This window comes from Amblyomma mixtum, chromosome 7, assembly GCF_055824585.1.
Source record: "Amblyomma mixtum isolate Tamu chromosome 7, ASM5582458v1, whole genome shotgun sequence".
NCBI classification, from domain to species: Eukaryota; Metazoa; Arthropoda; class Arachnida; order Ixodida; family Ixodidae; genus Amblyomma; species Amblyomma mixtum.
The window spans coordinates 49,546,711-49,568,597 of NC_143018.1; the positions used below are offsets into that span (position 1 = coordinate 49,546,711).

General features: G+C 46.7%; 1 protein-coding gene and 1 long non-coding RNA gene across 2 annotated transcripts; one reads left to right on the forward strand and one right to left on the reverse strand.

Moving 5' to 3' along the window:
- Nucleotides 1-664: 664 nt before the first annotated feature.
- Nucleotides 665-2,208, reverse strand: LOC149336029 (uncharacterized). Its single transcript, XM_089554063.1, has one exon. The coding sequence runs from the start codon at nt 1,997-1,999 to the stop codon at nt 665-667; it is 1,335 nt and encodes a 444-aa protein (XP_089410189.1). The 5' UTR covers nt 2,000-2,208.
- A 9,459-nt stretch (nt 2,209-11,667) lies between these two features.
- LOC149336030 (uncharacterized) lies at nt 11,668-19,901 on the forward strand. Its single transcript, XR_016284135.1, has 3 exons — nt 11,668-12,083; nt 13,434-13,590; nt 19,558-19,901. It is a non-coding gene; the product is annotated as an uncharacterized LOC149336030 (long non-coding RNA).
- The last annotated feature ends 1,986 nt before the right edge of the window (nt 19,902-21,887 follow it).

The window sequence follows — 21,887 nt, forward strand, 5'->3', positions numbered from 1 at the left end:
TTCCGCACAGTCTTGGCGCCGACAGAAACCATAATACTCGAACGAGGTGGGATGGTGACGTGGTCATCCAGGATGCAAAGTGCGGTCGGATGGTCTGGATCTCTGTGTATTGCATTCTCTGTGGAGAAACACACGGCGTTTGACTGGAGGTCGATGACCGCTCCATTCTCGGTCAAGAAATCCATCCCGAGAATGACGTCACGTGAACAATGTTCGAGTATAACGAACGTTGCCAGGTAGGTTGCGCCTTGAACTGCTACTCTTGATGTGCAAGTCCCGGTCGGTGTAACTAAGTGACCCCCGGCTGTACGAATCTGTGGGCCCATCCACGGAGTGGTGACCTTTTTCAGAGTGGCGGCGAAAGTTCCACTGAGGATAGAGTAATCCGCCCCTGTGTCGACGAGTGCAGTGACGTCTGTTCCGTCGAGGGAAATGCTCAGGTTTGCTGTCGTAGACGTCGTGTGAGAGGTACGGCGCGGTGTTCGGTCACGGCTGCGGTGCGGTGCGGGTTCATTTCGATACGTCAGGTGGCATTCACGTAGAGTTGGCGGTTCACGGTGTTGGACGGCATTCGGTCGTGGCATCGGGTGGCCACCTAGTTGCGGCGTAGGAGGGTCTGTTACATTTCGTCGGTGAGCAACCTCCCCCTCAAAGGTTGCTGCTTTTAGTTTTCCTGGCGGGGTCTTGGCGACCTTCCCCGAGGAAAGTCACCGTAAGACCGACGACGTGGAGATGGCGACCTGCGTCTCCCACCGGCAGATTCGGCCAGATAATCGTTGATTTCTCTGGGTCGCTGCCCAGGCTGCGGACGTGGTGCATCTGCAGGGAACCCCGGCAGGCCCATCTGACGATACCGGCAGTTGCGGTACAGGTGACCCGGCTCACTGCAGTGATAGCAGAGAGGACGGTAGTTGGGAGTGCGCCAGATGTCACTTTTACGGGGATACGATGGAGCAGGACGAGCAGGTGGTGGCGGCCGAAAAGAGGCCGGGGTTTCCTGAAGACGACTCGGCGGCGGTTGTGCGCGACGAGCAACAGCGGCGTATGTCATTCGCGATGGGGCTGTGGACGGCTGGAAGGGAGCTGGTGTTGTAAGCGCCTGCTGCACCTCTTCCCGAATAACCTCGGATAGAGCAGAAACCGTTGGCGCAGGCGGCGTAGCCGGGAACAGCTTCCGGAGCTCCTCGCGAACGATAGCTCGTACGGTTTCGCGAAGCATGTGGGTGTTACTGATGTCCGTGGCTACCGCAGTCATGGCCAAAGGCTGACGCTCGTATTGCCGCAACCGCATATCGAGTGTCTTTTCCATGGTGGTTGCCTCCGACAGAAACTCTGCGACCGTGCTCGGTGGATTGCGAACCAGTCCGGCAAAGATTTGCTCCTTGACACCTCGCATAAGGTACCGGAGTTTCTTCTGCTCTGTCATGTCCGGGTCAGCTCGACGAAATAACTTTGCCATCTCTTCGAAGTATACCAGTATGCTTTCATTTGGTAGCTGGGTTCGGGACTGAAGGAGCAGATCGGCCCGTTCTCTTCGAATCACCGTAGTGAAATCCTTCAGGAACTGGTCTTTAAATACGTTCCATGTCGTTATGGACGACTCCCGGTTCTCGAACCACGTACGAGCTGCGCCCTCCAGCGAAAAGAACACGTGTTGAAGCTTCGAGTCTTCCGCCCATCTGTTGTACCGGGCTACGCGTTCAAATTTCTCCAGCCAGTCTTCCGGGTCTTCGCCTGGAGAACCTTGGAAGATCGGTGGCTCCCGAGGCTGCTGCAGCACAACAGAAGGTGAACTAATCGTCGTCTGCATGCCTATTTCGGGCTGGACGGTCGTCGACGATGGCGCTGAACGAACCGCTTGTGTTGAGCGAGACTCCAGAAGCCCAAACTCGGGTTGAAGGCCTTGGAGCCGGCGGCTACCGTGGTGTACAGGCGTCACCTCGATGGCAGATGACCCTCGAGGACTTGAATCCCTGCTTGCTGGGGGAGTCCGAGGCATGGAATGCGTTACCCAGCACCTCCACCAGATGTCACGGGTGGTACAGTACGTCCGGCTCGGTTGGACACTTCAAAGTAGGCGACTGCAGCGGACGTCAGTAGCGGTCCCAAAAGCGGAGCATTCGCAGCCAGACACTTCGGCTTCTTCCTAAGGCCAGCTCGCGCGCGCATTCCGCGCTCTCGTGGGTCTAGTAGAACGACGACGATGAATGGACGGTGTCAATATGACCAAAGGAACGAGAAAAGCACGAAGACTCTGATATTCGCTGAAATCCTCATTTTTATTGCCGAGAACCCTGCATTTAAAAAACATATTTAAACCTCTTTGCGGGATGATATTGTGAGGATGCGCCTTTAACATTCCCAGGCCTATCCCCTCTTTAGTGAATGGTACTTCAGTAGAGTTAGTTCTTGGCCTAGTTGGTATACTTGATTTAAACTCCTAGCTTTACAGCACAACAGCACACGGCCAAAGAAAAGAAGCTGGAAGAGATGAAGGACGAACACAGCGCTGACTGTCAACTGTTTATTTAGAGACGCACACAGCTTAAATACACTCATACCAGCGCAGGCGCACACCGTGCAAGGTAAACCAGAAAAAAACTCGTTTTACATCTTTATCGAAAAAACTTTGAAAGTAACAGCTCAGGAAAATCAGGGACGTTGCCTTTTAGATGGCATAGAACGTCAAGTTTGTGTGACAAGATAAGGCTAAAAAATGTTTGACTGGTACCGTGAATTTTTTCACTGATAATGAGCTTTGTCTTTTACAGGGGTCACTGGTTTTGTTGCCATGCCTAGAGCCATGTTTAAGGAAAAACTTTGCAAGGTGTGAAGGAAAATTTCGTGGCATTGAAAAAACGGGACACCCAGATTAAAGGCAAATTCGCGGATATTTGTAAGCGTTTAGAGCTACTTCCCTTGCTAAAGCAATCACAAATAGTGAAAGTCGTGGGTTACAGGTGTTTTTCACTGTGAAGACCCATAAACCTGAAGCGCCGCTCCGTAAAATTGTAAGCGAAAGGGAAACATGGCAAATTAATGTCAGCAGATTCCTTCAAAGAGTGTTGAATGACCTCAAGATTAATGACCCATTTATAGCGAGAAGTTCTATGGATGTAGTCCAGTTCCTAAAGGACAACCAAGATATAAGATATGCTTTTTCGGTTGACGTTGACGACCTTTTTTATTCCGTTCCACATCAAGAACTATTTGCTGCTGTCAATGAATATATTGACGATAGCGGACCCGTTCGGTTTCAGAATGCGTCGGGGATCACTGTAGAAAACTTTTTAGCTTTTAATATTTTATTTGTGTAGTACGTTTTTAGCCTTTTACAATGAGTTTTATCTGCAAAAGAACGGGATTTGACTTGGAACATGCGTTGCCTCGGTTTTATGTGATATCTTTTTAGCGCGTATTGATCGCCATTTCCATGATTATTTTAATCATTCTAAGAGTGAATGTGTTACAAAAGTATTTCGTTACGTGGATGATTTTTAATTGTTTGAGACAAACATTGCGCCATTCCCAATGAGGATACACTTATGAGTGTACTACATGACTTCGAAAAGCATGGCAGGGGGTTTACTTTCACGTACGAGCTCCCGATTGAAGACAGCGTGCAGTTCTTGGATTTAAGAATTAGGTTCTCAAATAAGCATGTTTGCTGATCTTACTCGCCCAGAGCACAAAAAGAGCTACGGCCTTATAATTCATCCCATTAGAAAATAGTGAATAGAGGGATCGCTAAGCTCTGCTTAGAGTCTGCGCTCCGAAAATCATGTGTACATGATATGCAAGATAGTTTCGGGAAAAAATTGGCTAGGTTTGAGGCCGCCGGTTTCCCTGGGTCGGTTGTTGTCGCTGTTCTAGAAGCGCTCTTGAAGAAGTTGAAGCCCGGAACTGGCAAGGAGGCAATAACCCTTCCACAGGCTAAAGTAAAGCCTGAAGTGATGCCATACGTGTGCAAAGTATCCCATGGCCTCAAAAAGGTGGCAAACCGGCACAACGTGGTGTTGGTCTTCTCAGCCCCTCGGAAGCTTGGCCAGTTGGCCCGACGCATCAAAGGTGAAAACGAAAAACCTGGGTGTAAAGAGAGGCACGGGAACCGCTGTGCGGAATGCGCCACAAGCGCTGAGTACGAAATCCCCTTGACGTGTGGCAGATCGTACATCGGGCAAACTGGGCGCTCCGTCGACCGGCTCAGGAAGCGCGCAAGAGACCTAAGGAATGGGGAAGGTGCTACCCTTGTCGAGCACTGAGCTAGTTGCAAGGATTGTACACCGGTATTTACGGGAGCGAGGATTCTGAGCACAAGCAAATCAAAAACAACCCGTGAAACGATAGAGGCATATTATATTCAGAGAGCAAGGTCAGAATGTGTCAGCGATACTTCAGTTTTTTTGTATGCTACAGAAAAGATGCTCCTTTCAAAGTTTTTGCGATAAAGATGTAAAACGGGATTTTTCCTGTTTACCTTGCACGGTGTGCGCCTGTGCTGGTCTGAGTGTATTTAAGCTGTGTGTGCGTCCCTAAATAAACAGTTGACAGTCAGCGCTGTGTTCGTCCTCCTTCTCTTCCTACTTCTTTTCATTGGCCGTGTGCTGTTGCGCTGAAAAACTATGTGAATGGTGTTCTAGGGCCCCGTTCAGCTACGGCTTTAGCATGCTTCCAAGGTGCACGATTGCTTACAAGCTTAGTAGCATGCGATAAGCACAAAGACAGCATTTTCGCAAGCACAACGTTCCGGCCCGCGTGGAACTTGGTACCTAGGCAGACTGGACATTATCATTATTTTTATTGATACGTTCGACTAATGGCAGTTGATATTACCGCAGAGCGGCATAATTGTACCCAGAACCCAGGCAGCACAACAACATTGGCCGAACGTCGCAAGTGTTGGCAAAACTTGGCACGAACATCGGTCCTACACTGGCATTTGGGCCGAGCGCTACCACTTCACACATTGGCCTTACTTTCATGCCAGTTTTGGGCCAACGCTCGGCCGATCAAGCGGCCAACGCAGTCCCGATGTTCGTTCTGCAGCATGGACCAGCAAATGTCTCATACTGGCATCCAACTTTCAAACATTGGTAGCCAACTTTCAAACATTGGTAGCCAGCTTTCGAATAATGGTTTCCAGCTTTCGAATATTGGCATCCAGCTTTCGAATAATGGTTTCCAGCTTTCGAATAATGGCATCCAGCTTTCGAACGCTGGCACATGCAATTAACCCACTCGCCAATGACCGGCACTGTGGATGGATGTACATACATACCATTCTACCTAGCAAATATTCATAAATGAGGTTGCGAAAGAATTCCAGAAAAAAGACCCGTTTATTGCTTTGAGTTACAAGAATCACGCTTCTAGCGCACACAGAATGGTTTGCGCTACCACCAGCCACCGTGGGGAGTAAAGAAAAGGGGCCCAAGAGCATGGTGGCAGAGGCTGTGGGAAAACAATTTATTTTCAAGTTTGGTGAGTGCCGATCAGGTTGGACAAAGCATCTCGGCAAGCTGCTGCGGCACGGCTAAGGCATCCATAAAGCGCTCAACGGAGCTGTCCTCCAGTGAACTGATCAGTCATATCCAAAGTAATCGTTGCACTCCACTTGCAAGGGGACTGCTGGACTGCATTCAAACAAATTCCTCGTCCAGTTCTTGCACGATGGCCTCACGAAGCGCCAAGCCTGCAAAGAGATGCATGATGTCATGGTAAGTTGAATTATGGCCATCACAGAACAAAAACAAAAATGATTAAATAACACCGAATTTTGTGAAACACAGTCATCGTGAAGACACTAGCAACATATTTTACAGGATAATTTTTAATTTTTTCTTAAGAACCAGCACCACATTAGTTGCACAAAGTGGAATTTAATTTACTAAACTTCCCTTATACCAAACGGTTTAAATTAGTTTAATGCGTCGTGTCGCACTCCCAGTAAATATATTCAATGCGAGATAAGCAAATTAATATGATATTGAAAACAGATTAATGTATTATTTTGTTTTAATATAACTCGTATCTCTAAATTGCGAGGTGATTTTTTATTCCAGTAAATATGCACAGGTTTTAGCGTCTCACCACATGGACGTCAAAACAACATTTTTGATTAGTTTTATTTAATGGGGTTAAAAATGCGGCTTGCGATTTTTGACGAAATACGCTGAACGCAAGGAACTCGGGGCACCTTTGTTTTACCTTAGTTGCTTCGCATGCATGCTATAGTTGGATTCGAAACTGCAACTTGAAAACCACACAAAAATACTAGTCTGATAGTCAAGAGTAATGCCCTTTTTCATTGCGAGAGAACTTGGGCAAAAGCTTTAACCAGTAATTGCGGATTTTCTATTGAGTCTGCAAGAGTAGAAGGCAAAAAGAAACACTACGGAAGTATTACACATATCCTTACCAACTAGTCTGCAGTGGAAAATTAATTAAGCGGTTCTGATTTCCGTCGTGCATAAGCGGTAAAGGACATATTCCCGAATGCATCCTATCTCAAGTCATATGAGTTCAAACCCGCTGTTAGCCAAAGTAGTGAATCGTTAGTGAGTTCATCTCACCAAAGACGAAAAATTAAATTCTCACCATTTGGCCACAATTCCACTGCGCACGACGTCAAGCAAGCCATTTCGCAATGAGAGTGGGTACACAGAAGTCGTCCTCGTGCTTTTTGGCTCGCTCTTTTCTCCTGCCTAAAAAATAAAGGCGCATGTAGTCAAAGCAACATTTACTACAAAAACCACTTTAACTTCCAGACGTATATCAAGGTAAAAGAGTTTTAGTACTTACAAAAGATCTTGCAGGCGGTACGAACAGCGTCGGAGCTCTCCTAATATATGAGTGTGGCTTTTCGCGTGCACAGACTATGAACGGTGCTAGGTCGAGTGTGCATGCATTTTCGTCGCGTTGGTTGTGCACGTGGTTGAGCTCCGCCGTGCAGTCAAGAATGTCTTATTGTGATGAGTCGCGCGCGGTTCCAAGACGAGCAGTGGAGACGATGGTGTGTGTGTGTGTGTGGGGGGGGGGGGTTGGCTGGAGGGGAGAGAGTAATTTTCCTTTACACAGGTTTTGTGGTTCCGAGAAAAGTCCTCGAGCTGAAAGGTGGAGACAGGGAGGTGGAGGAACAGCGAAGCGCGTAGCTGCGTGCGAGGGAAAACAGGTTTGAGAAAGTGACAACCAAAAAGAAAAAGTAGCGCTTCGCGGGGTGGGGGGTTAGCCCGCTACCTGGAAAAGGGCACGGCCGGGAGAACAGGTGGGGAGATATTGGACTTGAAGACTTGAAAGAGAGAGGGAAATAGGCCAAAACACGTGAAAAGGGTTTGGAATTTTTGTAGAATGAGTCACATGGCCACAGGTAGTACAGAAAGCAATATCTACAAGAGAGAAGTGGATGGGAAACACGGAAGCGTCAAAGTATTGCTACAAAGCTGCAGCAAAAGCCTGAAAATTTTGAAGTGAAAAACTTGGAGCTTCAAGATGCATTTCGCCAAAACGACTTGAGACACTGGCGTATTTTGTGGGGCCGTATGATGTGGCTTCTGTTAGTTCAAGATAGCTTAAAATTTTACCACATAACAAAAATATAAAGCAAAAAAAATATCCAAGCAGAATGCGCGCTCTTTCATAGTTTCATGTACCGTACATGCGCCAAACAAGCTAGGTTAACATGCGTCTAACGCCAGTTGTCACTCCATTTATTCAGTGGTCGTCGAAGAATCCTCAAATTGTTTGTTGGGGTGGAAGTTTCGCGCAAAAAAAGCAAAAGCAAAGGCATGTTGAATTGTGGGTCGCAACTACTTTCGATGGTTTTCATCAATAAAGGTGATGTTCGAAAGAAAAAAAAAATCTGCGAGTAAATATGCAAAGACGTGAGCAAGAGCTATATAGCCCCCAATGCAAATTACGCAACAGTAGAATAAAATGGTCAAAAACAACAATTTCCAACACAACGATTTGCAGAAAAGGAAGGAAATAGCAAATCAGAAAACACGGGAAAGGCGCAATCACAGGGCAAGACGTAGGGAAGCGTAGGAATCGCTTAGCACGTGTCCGCGTGCGTTTATGAAGCACCCGCCTAATATTTCACGAGCGCAACGCATAATTCGAAATTACGAGGCGACTGCTTCGTTTCTGGACATTGCCAAAACTGAGCACAATTTCGGTTTAGCGAATGCACTTGCACTAATCTATTACGTTTGTATCGCGATCTCCCTGAAGCAGACACCAGCTGCGCACTGCGGCAGTTAATTCCTAGAGCGAATAAAAAAAAGTGATTTTTTTATTCCAAAAATTTAATAAAATGAAACTTATTTCATTTTTGTTGAAGGCACCTGTTGACAATTTTTGTTGAAGGCGTGTCGGGTGTAATCAGAACGTTATTTCTGATCAACAGGACTTCGATCGCAATTCTCCTAAACATATTATTGCTTCTCACTGCGCAACCAGAGTGCAGCTTTTCCAACGGAATCATGGGTAGCTTTGCTCACAAACTGCAAAAATGTTCGGTTAAAATATAATAATAAATAAAACCAAATCTTTGAACTCGCATGTTTTAGCGCGTTCGAAAATTATGAACTGCCGATATGGTACTCGACAATAAAAATAATTTTGAACCCATTTTAATGGATGACACAATGTTTACCAACGTTTGCCAGTATACTTTGAACACTGGATAAGCGGTGGCAATCCTAGGCCAATATAGCCAGCTCCCGGAAATGGCATAGCCAATTCTGGCAAAGAGTGGAACAACACTGGCTAACATGGCCCATGATAGCCAGGATTCGATGATGGCACAGCCAGCAATGGCAAACAGTGGGTCAATCCTGGCTAACCTGGCCCATGATAGCCAGGATCTAATTACGGCTCAGCCAATACTGGTAAAGCGATGGACAACCAGGGCCATTGTTGGATGTGCTAAGGATTGGCACAACCAATATCGGATGCTCACTGGCAACTCTGGGCCTAGTTAGGGCCATGCTTTGCCAGTGGATTTCCAATATTGGCCCGCTGCCGTGTGCTACCTGGGAACATAGCAATTGAATAATTAAGCGAACATTCGATTTCTGGGTATATAAATGACAGCAACCTGTGGTAAGGATAAAAGCAGAGAGACTACAAAAATCAAATCACCAATAGAACGAAGTTGTTATAGAAATGAAAAAATAAGGCATGAAATATTGTTTCGATGAGACGGAAGTATTCGAAAGGACCCGCAAATATTAGCAGTATACTTAACCCAGAAAAGGATTACCACGGGTCAGTGGCGATTTGTGGGTGAATTCAGGCGGATTAGTGGTGATTCACGCGTGGGATACAGTGTGGTGTTTGGAGTTAGTGAGTGGATTTGGAATCTATTGGGAGATTGGTCAGTGGATAAGGTTGAAAGAAGGGGTCAGCTTATAGTTTAATCCCATATTATTATACATTGGATAGTACTCGAACATTCTTGTCCTTAGATTTTCAAATATGGCGGTGCAGAAGACGTCAAGACCCTCTAGACCAATCGGGGCATTTCATTGCTGAGAAACCGCCCAAGCAGCACATGACAGTGGTCCAATGTAGGAATTGAGTTGGCAAACTACAGTCCTATGAAGGCCCCGCGTTGCCTATGTTCTCCCCGCCTTGGCTCAGCCATTTTCAAAAGTTGGCAGTATTGGACCAGATTCTCGGGCGTTTTCCCTGTCTTGGCTCAGCCATTTTTAGAAGTTGGCAGTATTGGACCAGTTTCTCGGGCGTTTTCCCTGCCTTGGCTCAGCCAATTTTAGAAGTTGGAAGTATTGGACCAGTTTCTCGGGCGTTTTCCCTGTCTTGGCTCAGCCATTTTTAGAAGTTGGTAGTATTGGACCAGTTTCTCGGGCGTTTTCCCTGCCTTGGCTCAGCCATTTCTAGAAGTTGGCAGTCTTGGACCAGTTTCTCGGGTGTTTTCCCCGCCTTGGCTAAACCTGTGCTACACGGGCACTTTCGAATGACATCTGAGTGGAATGGCAGTCGAGACTTGGAATGGCATTCGAACTCGATGGACTCCCGCGGTGCTACACGACACTTTCCAAACGCATTCGAAATTCTCAGCTCGTTTTCAGTGTACAACGACGACGACGGTCACACTAGTTTGACAACGGCACTATCACGGTGAACAGCAGCATGTGATTATAGTGAACTATCTAGTTCACTTTAATATTGTTGTAGTGGGACAAGTTTTTTGGCTAAACGACACCGACGAATCCGATCGGCGGACGGTCAGCCTTCATGCCCTCGGGAGTTCGGCTGCTAAGCGAAAACACGCTGATGAGGTGACGGTGGGAATACATGTGCGCATATACGTTATCCGCATTGGAAATAAGCGAAACGAACGGCTATATTTCACATGTGCACACTTGGACACTCACTAGCGATAAGCACTTGACAAATTAAATTCAGTCGACGACGACTCCGTTCCCTTCCGCGACGACTAGGCCTAGCGAGTCTGCAGGGTTGGATCGGTGACTGCGGTGGTTGTGAAGAACGAATTCACAAGTTCTAGCGAATGCAAATGGTCAACGAGTGTAGTTTTGACAACAGTGACATGAAATCAACTATTGCTTACATCGCAGGACGCGCATACGATGAACGGGAAGCGGCGGTGTGACTCGGGCTGCCGAGCCGTGCTTTACGGCCAGCAGCAGTCGTCGCCGTCGCTAGCTTGTGGGTAACAAGTTAGGCCGTTTCAGTTAACGCGAACGGTCGCCAAACATACTTCTGGATCAAGTAGTTTAAAATAAAGTACTGGGCATGTCGGAGGAAGCCGGGAAAATTAGCGAGAAGCGCCGGTCCTACGCGATGTCAACCCGGCTGTCAAGTGCTTCTCAGGCGAGCGATCGCGTCGGCGCTTCCCACAGATTACAACCGGTACTGAAGAGAAGAGACTATTTAATAGAACTAAAGCGCATATTTCGTTTTCGACGCTGCCTACGACATTGAGAGCAGTCTAGGAGCAGAAAAAAGGGTGGGTTAGATTAACAAAAAAAAAAGTCTTGATCCCCGTTCTGAAGTCACGAAGCTATGTTGGAAAGCTTTTTCTGAAATATGGAGATTAATGGGGCAACAGCCCTCCTGTAGCTTGAAAAAGAATTAGTTGAGCGAGAACGAAGGCTCTCTAAGAAGAGCTCCGCGTTTACACAAATACCGCAGTAGCGCATCGTAATTCCCAGCGGCGGGGCTAGTTGGTGACGCATTTTCTTTTCCCGAAATTTCCTCGCGGAGGGGAGACGCCATGCTCGCATGTAAGCACACGGCACGCGGAAGTAGGGGGAGGGGGGGGGGGGGGACAGCCGGTCACAACTTGAGCGTGGTCTGCTTTGTTTTCCTTCCGAGAGTGTATTGTGTAGGCGCCCAGGGCGGAAGAGGGGGCCCCAAAACGAGGGTGTCTCGATGTGCGGGAGGGGAGAGCGGAGAGAAGCGCACGCACATCTAGGCGCCCTACGGCTACGAGCACCTGTTTCTATTCACCCCAGCACACCACTTGCACTTGCCGATCTGCGCCCTGCCTCTGGGATTAGTGCATTTTCCTGGCGCATTTTCCCTGTTTACATGAGTGGGATGCACGAGAAAGTTGACATGTTGCGCTGCTCTCGCGTTCATGTAAACGGAGCTTATCAGCCGTCCTAGTGTTCTGCGCTTTTCTTACAGTTGCACTGTAAAAACTAGCCGTCACTTTGACGGTCATCCTTTGGTCAATTTTCACGGGTCCGCGGCGTATTCCGAAAAGACCATTCCTTCGGCGTGGATCGGGGGGAGAGGGCAGAGCAACGAGGAGCACAAAAAAATAAACAAAATTCTCGGCCTTCTGATTAGCTCTTCTTCGCAAACGTCATACGACCGTTGACCTATCGCGATGCGGTCGCGTTTGGCGTCGCGCGGACTCTGCGTGTGAAGCATTTCTGGCCTCCTCGTGCCATCTTGGCGTCGTCGGTGTGCGCGGACCTTGTTTTTTTTCGTGTTCTGGCGCCATTTTGTTTTTCCGCGTTGGTGAGAAGACGGCGAGGCTTGGATTCATGGAAGCGGCTGCTGTCTCAAACCAAGTGCGCCTGATTACGGTAGGTGTACTGCATGTTTACTATATTTGCTTACATTTTCCTTTCGGAACGTGGTGTATGACACAAGCGCGGAGGGTCTCGTTCGAGCCGTCGTGGCGTGCACACCGCGGCGGCCGGCGTACATACGTACAGGCGCGGCCATAAGTAAACGGAGCACGCTAGTGCGTTTGAAGTGCAATCACGTTTTCTCCATTGGTAATAAAGAAGCGTTGTTTGTCTACAAGAAAGCCCACCAACCTCCTCTACCAGCATGCGCGTACCACTGCTGGAAATTTTAATTAGGTGACGCGTGAAAAATATTCGAAGAGAATTGCGTGCTCCGTTTACTTTTGTCCGCGCCTGTACGTTTTTCGCCTCAAGCCCGTCGTGGATTCGTCGCGCGCTGTGTTCGCCCGCTTTCCTACACAAGGGTTACCATCGATGCAAACTTTCTTCTGTGCGTTCCCTGTGAGCCCGCTCCTTCCTAACGCGAGAGGTGGCCTTGTATGCCTCAACACTCAGGTGAAGGGAACACGCGAGCCGATCGCGCGCTTGTGGCTGTTGTAAACAACGCGCTGTCGTGCTTTTGCGCGGTCTGCTAGACTGCTGGTCGCGCGGCTGGTAAGATGTGATGTGACAGCTATTACCCCATTGTGCTCCTTCGGTGCGTATTTGGCTTTCCAATTAAATCGTCCTCACTGTTTTAAAACTCTTACTGTTCCAAAAGTATAGCACGCACGCATCGTATTGCTCAAGACGTGGCCTGCCTCCAGTTTTTAGAACAGCCGCAGGGGCTCGATCGGCCCGCATCGCGATGATCCCGCGTGTTCGCTGCCGTATTGCTTCAACCTGCATTAGGTGCGTTCGCCTTTTCCTTCGTTTTTTTGCGGGGACATCTCGAGCACGCCTGTATCGTTTACTTTCGCGCTCTGCCGCGCCTATTTCGTCTGTCCGGAACTGTCCTGCAGCTCTTCGGTCGGCTGTACTCGCCCCGGCTCCTAACGCTGCAGCCGTGCGAGGCGGCGGCGGTCGGCCCGCTGGTTGTTTTATGTTCCTGCTGCTCTGGCCGTAGTTTGACGTGATAACTCCGAGGTCCGCTGTGCCTGCAGCAAGCTGTGATAGCTTCGTGCAAGCGGGCCCCGATTTTCTAGAACGAGCATCTTGCTAGGAATACATATTCGAAAGCAAAAGATCAGCCCAGACCGAGAGCCTTCGCTGCCCTGTAACCTTAAGGGTGAACCGAGTACAATCTCTGATGTCTTTCCTATGGCACCAAGCTTGCCGTATGCATAGTTTGTGTTAGTCTTGAAATTACACAGCAAAACTTTTGACTCAATAGTATTACGTGCTAGTAATTTTGTTCCCATGCAGGCTCAGGTATGGTCGACATCCACCTACTTGCCCTTGCAGTCGACAGAGAGGAGTGGACAAGTCTAGACAAGGCAGTGGGACTCCTTCTTGGAGCCTTTCTTGGTTTCAACATCTGTGATCCACCCGGCAGCCCTCTCACTATGGAACGTTTGCAGAGGTAAATGAGTGTGAAATAATTAGAAGGACCTTTTCTATAAAGGTTGGGATTTCAGGACCAGTAAAATATTTATTCAAATAATATGCGTGACTTAAAATCGAGTACTTCTTCGAACGAAGAAGCTTAGGTGATTATTTTGAAACGAATTCAAGCGCACAACAACACGCACACAAGAGAGGAAAGACACAGGATAGCGCCTGTCCTGTGTCTTTCCTCTCTTGTGTGCGTGTTGTTGTGCGCTTGAATTCGTTTCAAAATAAGCTATGCACCATCTAGCCCAAACAGAAGTTTTGTTAAAGCTTAGGTGACCTCTGGTCAGCTTCCTTGGCTTTGTGGGTTCTTATAGGGTGCTGCAATACAAGGTGCAGGACTGAAATCTTTTCTTTCAGGGATTTATGGTTTATGCACTAGTGAGTAATCTCATAACTTGGCAGCCCTTAGCACAGCAAGCTGGCACTATTCATATCGTGCATCATCGCTTACAGCTTGAAACTTGGGAAAAACCCACCTAGGCACAAATGATTTCACGACACAAGAAAGAGACGAGGAGACAATGGACAAGCGCCAAGTTCCAACTATTTTTTGCTCGAAAAAAAAAACATACATTTATAGTCTCAGGTAACGCCCACATTTACACACCACGTGCCTTATCGCAGCCCTAACTTATCGCCTAGCACGGACATTATTGCTAAGAAAATCGTACTCAGCCGCATACAACCTAACTGAAGTGTCACTCACGCACAAGGCTGCCTTTTTCTTTATGTGAAAGGCTTCCAATAAAAACCTCGCCTGCTAGAATTTGCTTTTGCCCACAATCCTCGCCTTTTCCAGTCGAGGTGCACACTTGCACGTGTTAACGTGGCTCACCAAAGTGGCGTATTTGTCTTTGTTATTCACTACCTTTTTGTCATGTTCCCCAAGGCGTTTGTTGATGCACCTCCCCGTTTGCCCTATATAGGACATACCACAGGTCAGGGGTATCTCGTACACCACTCCTTCCGTGCAGCGTATAAAGGTGCGCTGATGTTTTATGCTGCACCCAGGGCGCTCAGTGCCACAAATCCGGGGTGTAAGTTTGCTCAACTTGTTTGGGGCTGAAAAAACAAGCGGTACCTTGTGCCTGTTAGCCACCTTCTTCAAATTGTGTGACAGTTTGTGCACATAGGGCATGACTTCAGGTTTTACCGCAGGGCCCCTTTCTTCAAGATTCTTTGGACTGGTGCAGCGTTTTGTCTTTTGGAGGAGGGTTTCAGCGACAGCAGTCAACACCACCGAGGGGAAGCCAGCAGCCAAAAGGCGTCCAATCTGATTTCTTAAGCTATCGTGCATTTGGTGCGGACAGGACTTCGAAAGCAAGGACTCAAAGCATAACGAGGCGATGGCGCGCTTCACAATTTTTGAATGCGCCGTATTGAAGGGCAGCAGTTCCTTGCTAGTACGAGGAAAATAACCCCAACATAAATGGTCCTCCCGGAACGCCAAGCTTAGGTCTAAAAATTGTAGTTTCCTCTCCCTTGGGAGCTCATGCGTAAAAACTAGGACACACCCTTTGAAGTTAAAAACACTTAAAATCCTGGACACATTAGCTTTAAAAGAATTGTAAAAACCAGTGGATAAAAGGATAAGAAAATTGTCAACATATCTAAAAATTTTAAAAACAGATCCTCCTACCAATAATTGTGCAAGTTCCTTGTCCAAAGCAACTAAAAAAAATTCACATAAAATAGGGGCGACACAGGAACCTATACATATGCCTTTTCTCTGTAAGTAGGGTTGCTCATTAAAAACGATAAAAGTGACCTTAAGATATTGCTCCAATAAATTCAAAAAGTTTTCCACAGACATACAAGCAGCATCCCGGAAGTCCATTTCCCCTGTACCTTCAACACACGAAAGAACAGACGCCAGTAGCTCAGCATGCGGGACGGAATAAAACAAATCTTCTATGTCTACAGCAAAGGCAGATCGAATTTCTGGATGCGTTTCAAAACAATGAACTACATCTATCGAGTTCTTTACCCGAAAAGGGTCGTCCAGTTTAAGAGAGTTAAGCTTGCTTTGCAAGAAACGGCTAACATTATGCTGCCACGAACCATTTTCGCTCACTATAGTGCGGAACGGAATGTCAGGTTTGTGGGTTTTAGCAGTAAAGAATACGGAAAGACAGTTCCGTTTGCTTTTCGCTATATCACTAGCGAGCTTCGGCAGATGGAGGTCCTTACAAAAGTTAATGAACCTGGTTTTAACTCTCACTGCTGCTTTTTTATTGGCTATAAAATTCTTGTCTACTGCTTGCAATGCTTTTTCATTGTAAAGTCCTTTTTTCATGACCACAAACCTGCCATCTTTGTCTGAAGGAGACACAGCTCATTCCTATTAAAAAAAAAAGAGGGAACATGACTGAATCACGTTCCAGTCGACTGGTTACAGCCATCTTAACAGATTTTTTGAGGCAGTCCACTCCTTCCAACAAAGACCGTTCTTGGTTTTCTCCTTTTGCTTTCGCAGCAATGTTCCTGTTTGTGGCGAGCAGTTCATGGGCAGGCACATCCGGTTGAATGCCGTACTTTGGTCCTCTCTCAGGCACATCTAACAACCTGTCTGGGACATTTGCATCCCCTAACACCACCACGCGACTCGTGCTGTTGTCCTTTTTCTTGTTAACATCACCGAGCAGACCTTTTAGAACCTCCCTCCACTTGTCCTCTGTCCGCTGGGCAGCTTGCCGCTTGAAGAAAGCGTAGTTCTTCTCTGCAAGCCACTCTGGAAACTCACTGCGGCAGATGACATGTAGCCAGTCGTGAAAAAAAACGAACCTGACGCCACAGTTCAGATCTAAGTATCTTGCCTACCCGCTTAACGTGTCCCCAAGAAGGCTTCACAGCACCAAATAGTAGACTTACATCGTGCGGAATAGTTCCTTTCCGAAGGCAGAAGTGTCTGTGTGTCTACTCTCCGTGCTACGCGCCAGCTTTTGGTGTGCTCCATTGTGAATGCCATGTGCCAAGCAAGACGCTACGCCTTCTGCCTTCGGAAAGGAACTATTCCGCACGATGTGCAACACGTGCACAGTGTTCCGCAACACGTGCAAGTGTGCACCTCGACTGGAAAAGGCGAGGATTGTGGGCAAAAGCAAATTCAAGCAGGCGAGGCTTTTATTGGAAGCCTTTCACATAAAGAAAAAGGCAGCCTTGTGCGTGAGTGACACTTCAGTTAGGTTGTATGCGGCGGAGTACGATTTTCTGAGCAGTAATGTTCGTGCTAGGCGATAAGTCAGGGCTGCGATAAGGCACTTGGTGTGTAAATGTGGGCGTTGCCTGAGACTATAAATTTTATGTTTTTTTTTCCCGAGCAAGAAATAGTTGGAAGTTGGCGCCTGTCCGTTGTCTCCTCATCTCTTTTTTTTCCCAAGTTTAAAGATGGAAAGCCTACTAGCCTGTCAACATGCCTTCCATCGCTTACAGCGTTTACCAAATTTGTTACACGTTATTCAGTGTTCTAGCAAAAAACCAGCAAAAACTGAGACACAGGTCGATGAGACGGTACACACACTACCGCCGAATTTACAGCTGATTTATTTTTGCAAGCGCATATGCAACTGAAACAAGCCCAGTCGTCATTCCATTCCTGATAAAAAGCGCCACTTTTTTTCTGTGATAAGGACAGAGAACCACTTATTCTTTTTTTATAATTTGTTAGAAGTGTTTCAAGCAGTTCTTGCTCATGCCTGACTTAACCCTGCTAATAATGTTCGTGCTGTGAAACAGGCTGGCATCTGCTACAGTCCTTCACATACAAAGCAAGGTTGCTACAGGTGCCTGCTTGCAACTTCTTGCCATGTTATCTGCGACGTTCATTCAGGCATTGCCGAGTCTGCCTGATGTATACTTTCCCACTCGACATATGGATTTAATACACAACCCTCATTACACACACTGTGAACTCCAATTAGTGGTTGCTCTTGCAGGCTGAAAACACAAACTGGATACCAAAATTTCGGACACTCTTTCAACCCATGGGAAATTTTATGGAAGTATGAGACAAGAAACACTGAGGTGATCCTGTTCTTCCATAAAATTTCCCATGGGCTGTAAAGAGCGTCCGAAAAATTTGGTATCAACATGGTGTTTTCAGCCCCTCATGAGCTATCTGGTCTTTTCACCCGCATCTCTGGCTGTGCAGAGAACAAGCATGCAAGACCAACCACCAAACGAGGTTCACAAAGTGTGTGGTGGGATTTGTGTATTCAACCCCATGTGCTGTGGGAAAGTATACATCGAGCAGGCTGGGCAATGCCTGAATGAATGCCTCAGGAAACAAATTGCATGTGAGCACAGGGAGCAACCTGGCGTTGCATGTTAGGGACTGTAGCAAATGTTTACCACTGTTTCACCACACGAGCATTACTAGCAGACGGAAGTCCTTGCCGAGCGAGGACTGGTTGAAGCATTTTTAATAAAAAGAAAGAGCAATCCTGCATAAGCGAGCCATCTATCCTTATAATAGTGAAAGACTGCCGTTTTTTGCCTTGGATGGAAAGATGATTGAACTTGATTTTTTCATTTGCATCGGCGCTTGAGCGAGAAAATGGCTTCAAGTACATGGATGAGCCAAAAATGAATCATTTGTAAGTTTGCCAAAAGTGTGACTTCTTCTGGTCCTGTGTCACGGTTTTCAGGATATTGCAGAAAACACCTGGTATAATTGTTTATGTAATTCAAAATATCTTTGGTCATCTATGATGCTCACTTAGACTAGAAGCAAGTAATGCGTAACCCTATCAGTACATGTGTTGTACACCTTGTGATGGTCACAAGTGCTTCCTCCAGAGTGATGCATTGATCTGCCAGAGTTGTCCAGTTGAAAGGAATGTTTCTGATACCTTCCACTTCCAGACCTGCCCTCCTAAGACCGCCTAGATTGGTTTATGTGCTGTTGCCTGCTGATCAAAGCTTTGCCTTGAGGAAATGTGATGTGTACTCTCTTTGACAAATTCAAGTAGAGTGACTGTGTTGCTTTCAAGTGGTAAATGTAAAGGTAATGTCGGGTATATAGCATGAATGGTTGCATCAACAAAAGGATGATGCAATAAGGGAACAAGACAGTACACCTTTTGAACTACAGTGTAAAATATTTCCGCAAGGTGCGATATATTACAGCGGTGGACTGTCGTCGCAACTTGACAAAGCCCATGCCTTGCAAGCCACGTTAAAGAGTTAGAGTCAGGTTAAAATTCATTGTTGTGCATGACAGTTGAAGTGCAACACAGTTCATAAATGGAAGTTGGACAGATGCGTTATCTCCCTTTTATAGAAAAGAGAATTATGTTTTGATTTCATTTACAAGTATTTAATGATGGCAACAAATTCTAGCTTTAGTAAATAGTTTTTCATGTTCCCTTTAATTAACATGCTTTCACAGTTTTATTTTAATCGTTTGGAAAGCTTATTGGAGCTGAAAATGCCCTTCGAACCTGCGGTGTGTAATAGAAGTTGCAGTCACTTGCCTTCTATTTATAGGCATCTATGATGCCACTTAGCAGGTGCAAGGTGGTCAACCGCAACGAGAAGTCAGTGTCAATGGATTGAGGCCCCTCTAGTGATTCTTTACTTGATTGTTTAGTTGTGTCAAGGTTTTGTATGTTGCCTTGATTTATGAGGCACGTAATAATATATCTGTTTACTATATTTTTTACCTGATGTCCTTCCTGACTCAGGTGCTCAGCTACTGATTCCAAGTGAGGGATCAAACACCATCCATAGTAGCTGCATTGCTCTGGAGGCTAAATGCAAAGAAGCACGTGTGCTAAGCGATGTCGGTGCCAAAATTAATCTGGAGCCCTTGAGTACAGCATTTCTCATTGGCAATTTCCTCGAATTAATTTTCTACATTTTTCTAAAATGATGGACATGATTTTTGTGTGTTTGGAAATAATGTCTATTTTCTTTGTTCACTTTTCCTGTGCAGATGCCATTTGCGAAAAACTGCATTTGATGCATCAGAGGCACAAGGTTTTATTCGCAGGTAGCTGCCCGGTTCATGTGATAGAGCGGGTGGAAGGAAGAGACGCTTTGCCGAAGTCTTCTCCCCCCTTCAACCAAGCACGCCACCTGCGAGTGCGGGGACAGCCCCCTGCACTGTGCCTGCATGTGTGCCTCCCAATCCCCTGGCCTCTTCCACTTCCCGAGGGCCCTCCCTCCCTACAGCCCCGGCCATCACCCATCCGACAGCACCTGCCACCACCCTTCCCAGCCCCTAACGATTAATTCTATTTGGACTTTTTCGTAAAATAAATGTTCTTTTCATGAATACTTTGGTTGTCTCATTTTATGAATATTTGCGTGGTTGCTTACGAGTGAACATTTGCATTAATGTTGCCCACTGAAGATAAAAATTAACATAGGCTTTACTGGTGAGTAGTAAATAGAAAAGGGCAGTGGCATGCCAATCTTTCAGCCACTGATGTGACAGGTTGTATGCGCTGTCATGAATGGAAAAGCCTGTGCTTAGTCTGCATTGACAGTGCCAAATGGCTGAACATATCAATCTTGGCATCAACAGTGGGATATAAATGGAGTATATGAAAGGAGTAGCTGGTTTTCAGTACATATTGGTATGGCCAAATGGCTATCCATGGGACTAATATTGGCATCAACAATGGGACATCAATGGAATAGCTGATATTCAGTACGTATTGGTAGTACCAGCATGGCTGAACATTGGACCGATACTTGCAGGACCAATGAAGTATGAGTGGATAGGCCAGTGATATGCCCATACTGGCAGTGCCAGAATGGCTGAACAATGGGACAATCTTGGTATGAAGTATGGGCCAAGGTTGGAAAATGTAGTAATGTGCTCCTATGCCAATGCCAGCCCAATATTGATGCCAATGTATTCCAACAATGAGCCATTGTTGGTACAATGCTGGCGTGCTGCCTGGGCGTATTCTTTTCCCAACATGACCATATAAATGCTGTCGCAATAATAAAATAAAATGAAGTAAAATACAGAGCAGTGTGCGTGTCGGCGAAGCGATATGCACAGAGGACCCCAGACCGCTATCGCGTCATACCCTTAAGGCTGAGTTTGGCTAGCTTAGGTTAGGTTCCCCGAAGTTTTTTTTTTTTTTTTGGTTGCCTCCTTGCATTATTCGCACTGACTGGCATTAGCATCGATCGTTCTTTCTCTCCGTGTCGAGGTATGTCTAACGAGCACTCATGCCCTGTCCTCAATTAGCAGGGGGCACCTCTTGGCGGAGGGAGGGTGCATTGGGGCAGTAGTCCTTTCGCGTACCTTGTTCGCTTACCTCAAGAGACAGGCGGAACGTCTACCAGTTCTTTTCCCTTTTTTATTCATCAAAACTACTCCGGGGAAATGAGTCACTTAGAGGTGAAATTTTAAGAAAGGCTGGACACAAAGCAATCAAAGAACGGCTCTGAGATCAAAGTATCGCGGTCAACTACTGACTGACTGCGAGAACTTCAAGAACTTAATTCAGATTTCATTTCTAGGCTCTCATGTTTTCTGCTAACTACGGTGAAGTACAAGTTCATTTCGGGAACTGAATAGTTTCCTCAACATCATATCTTACTGGCTGCTGTGCTTCAGTATATTTTATTGAGGCAGTTTTCCTTGAAGCACGAAGAAAAGGATGTGGCGGAGCTGCGCCTCGTGAAGAGAGTCCACAAGGAAGCGGCGAGTGGCGGCTTTGCAGACGTGCTTCACAAGAACATATGGCATAAGTTGAGAAGAACGCACGTTAAGCGTATTAGAGTGACAAATTTAACGTTAACTTGAGTGGATGTCTTGCTCGGGGTTATCGCCATCTGCATTTAGTTCCACGAGAACTTTTGGTCACACTGACAGCAAAGCGTTTTTGCCTACAAGTGACTTGCCTCCCTCGTCTTAGACCAATCCACCTTCGTCCATCTTCGGAATATTGTCGCGGGGTAGTAACAACGTCGTGAACAATGAAAGAGCCGGCTATGATTGCACTGAAACGATTTTTTTATTGGGCTGGCTTGGGGCCCACAAGAAAAATAGCTCTGCTGCGGTGATAGAGACAAGCATGTACGGCGGTCGTAGAAAAACACCAGCAGTTGCCCTCGGCCGTGCTTAATTTAAAGCTGCCGAACAACATTCGTGATAAGGCACTGAAATCGCTAACTACAATCTTGAATAGCATAGCAACCGCTGCTGGCTGCAGCAATCATTCCAGATAAATGCGGTGGCATCTCGCATCAGAAACAAAATGATAACGCAGCATGCCGGTGGCTATGGGCATAAACGAACAT

Excerpts from the sequence above, each read along its gene's own strand:
- LOC149336029 (XM_089554063.1), bottom strand. The coding sequence starts at position 1,999 with ATGCCTCGGACTCCCCCAGCAAGCAGGGATTCAAGTCCTCGAGGGTCA.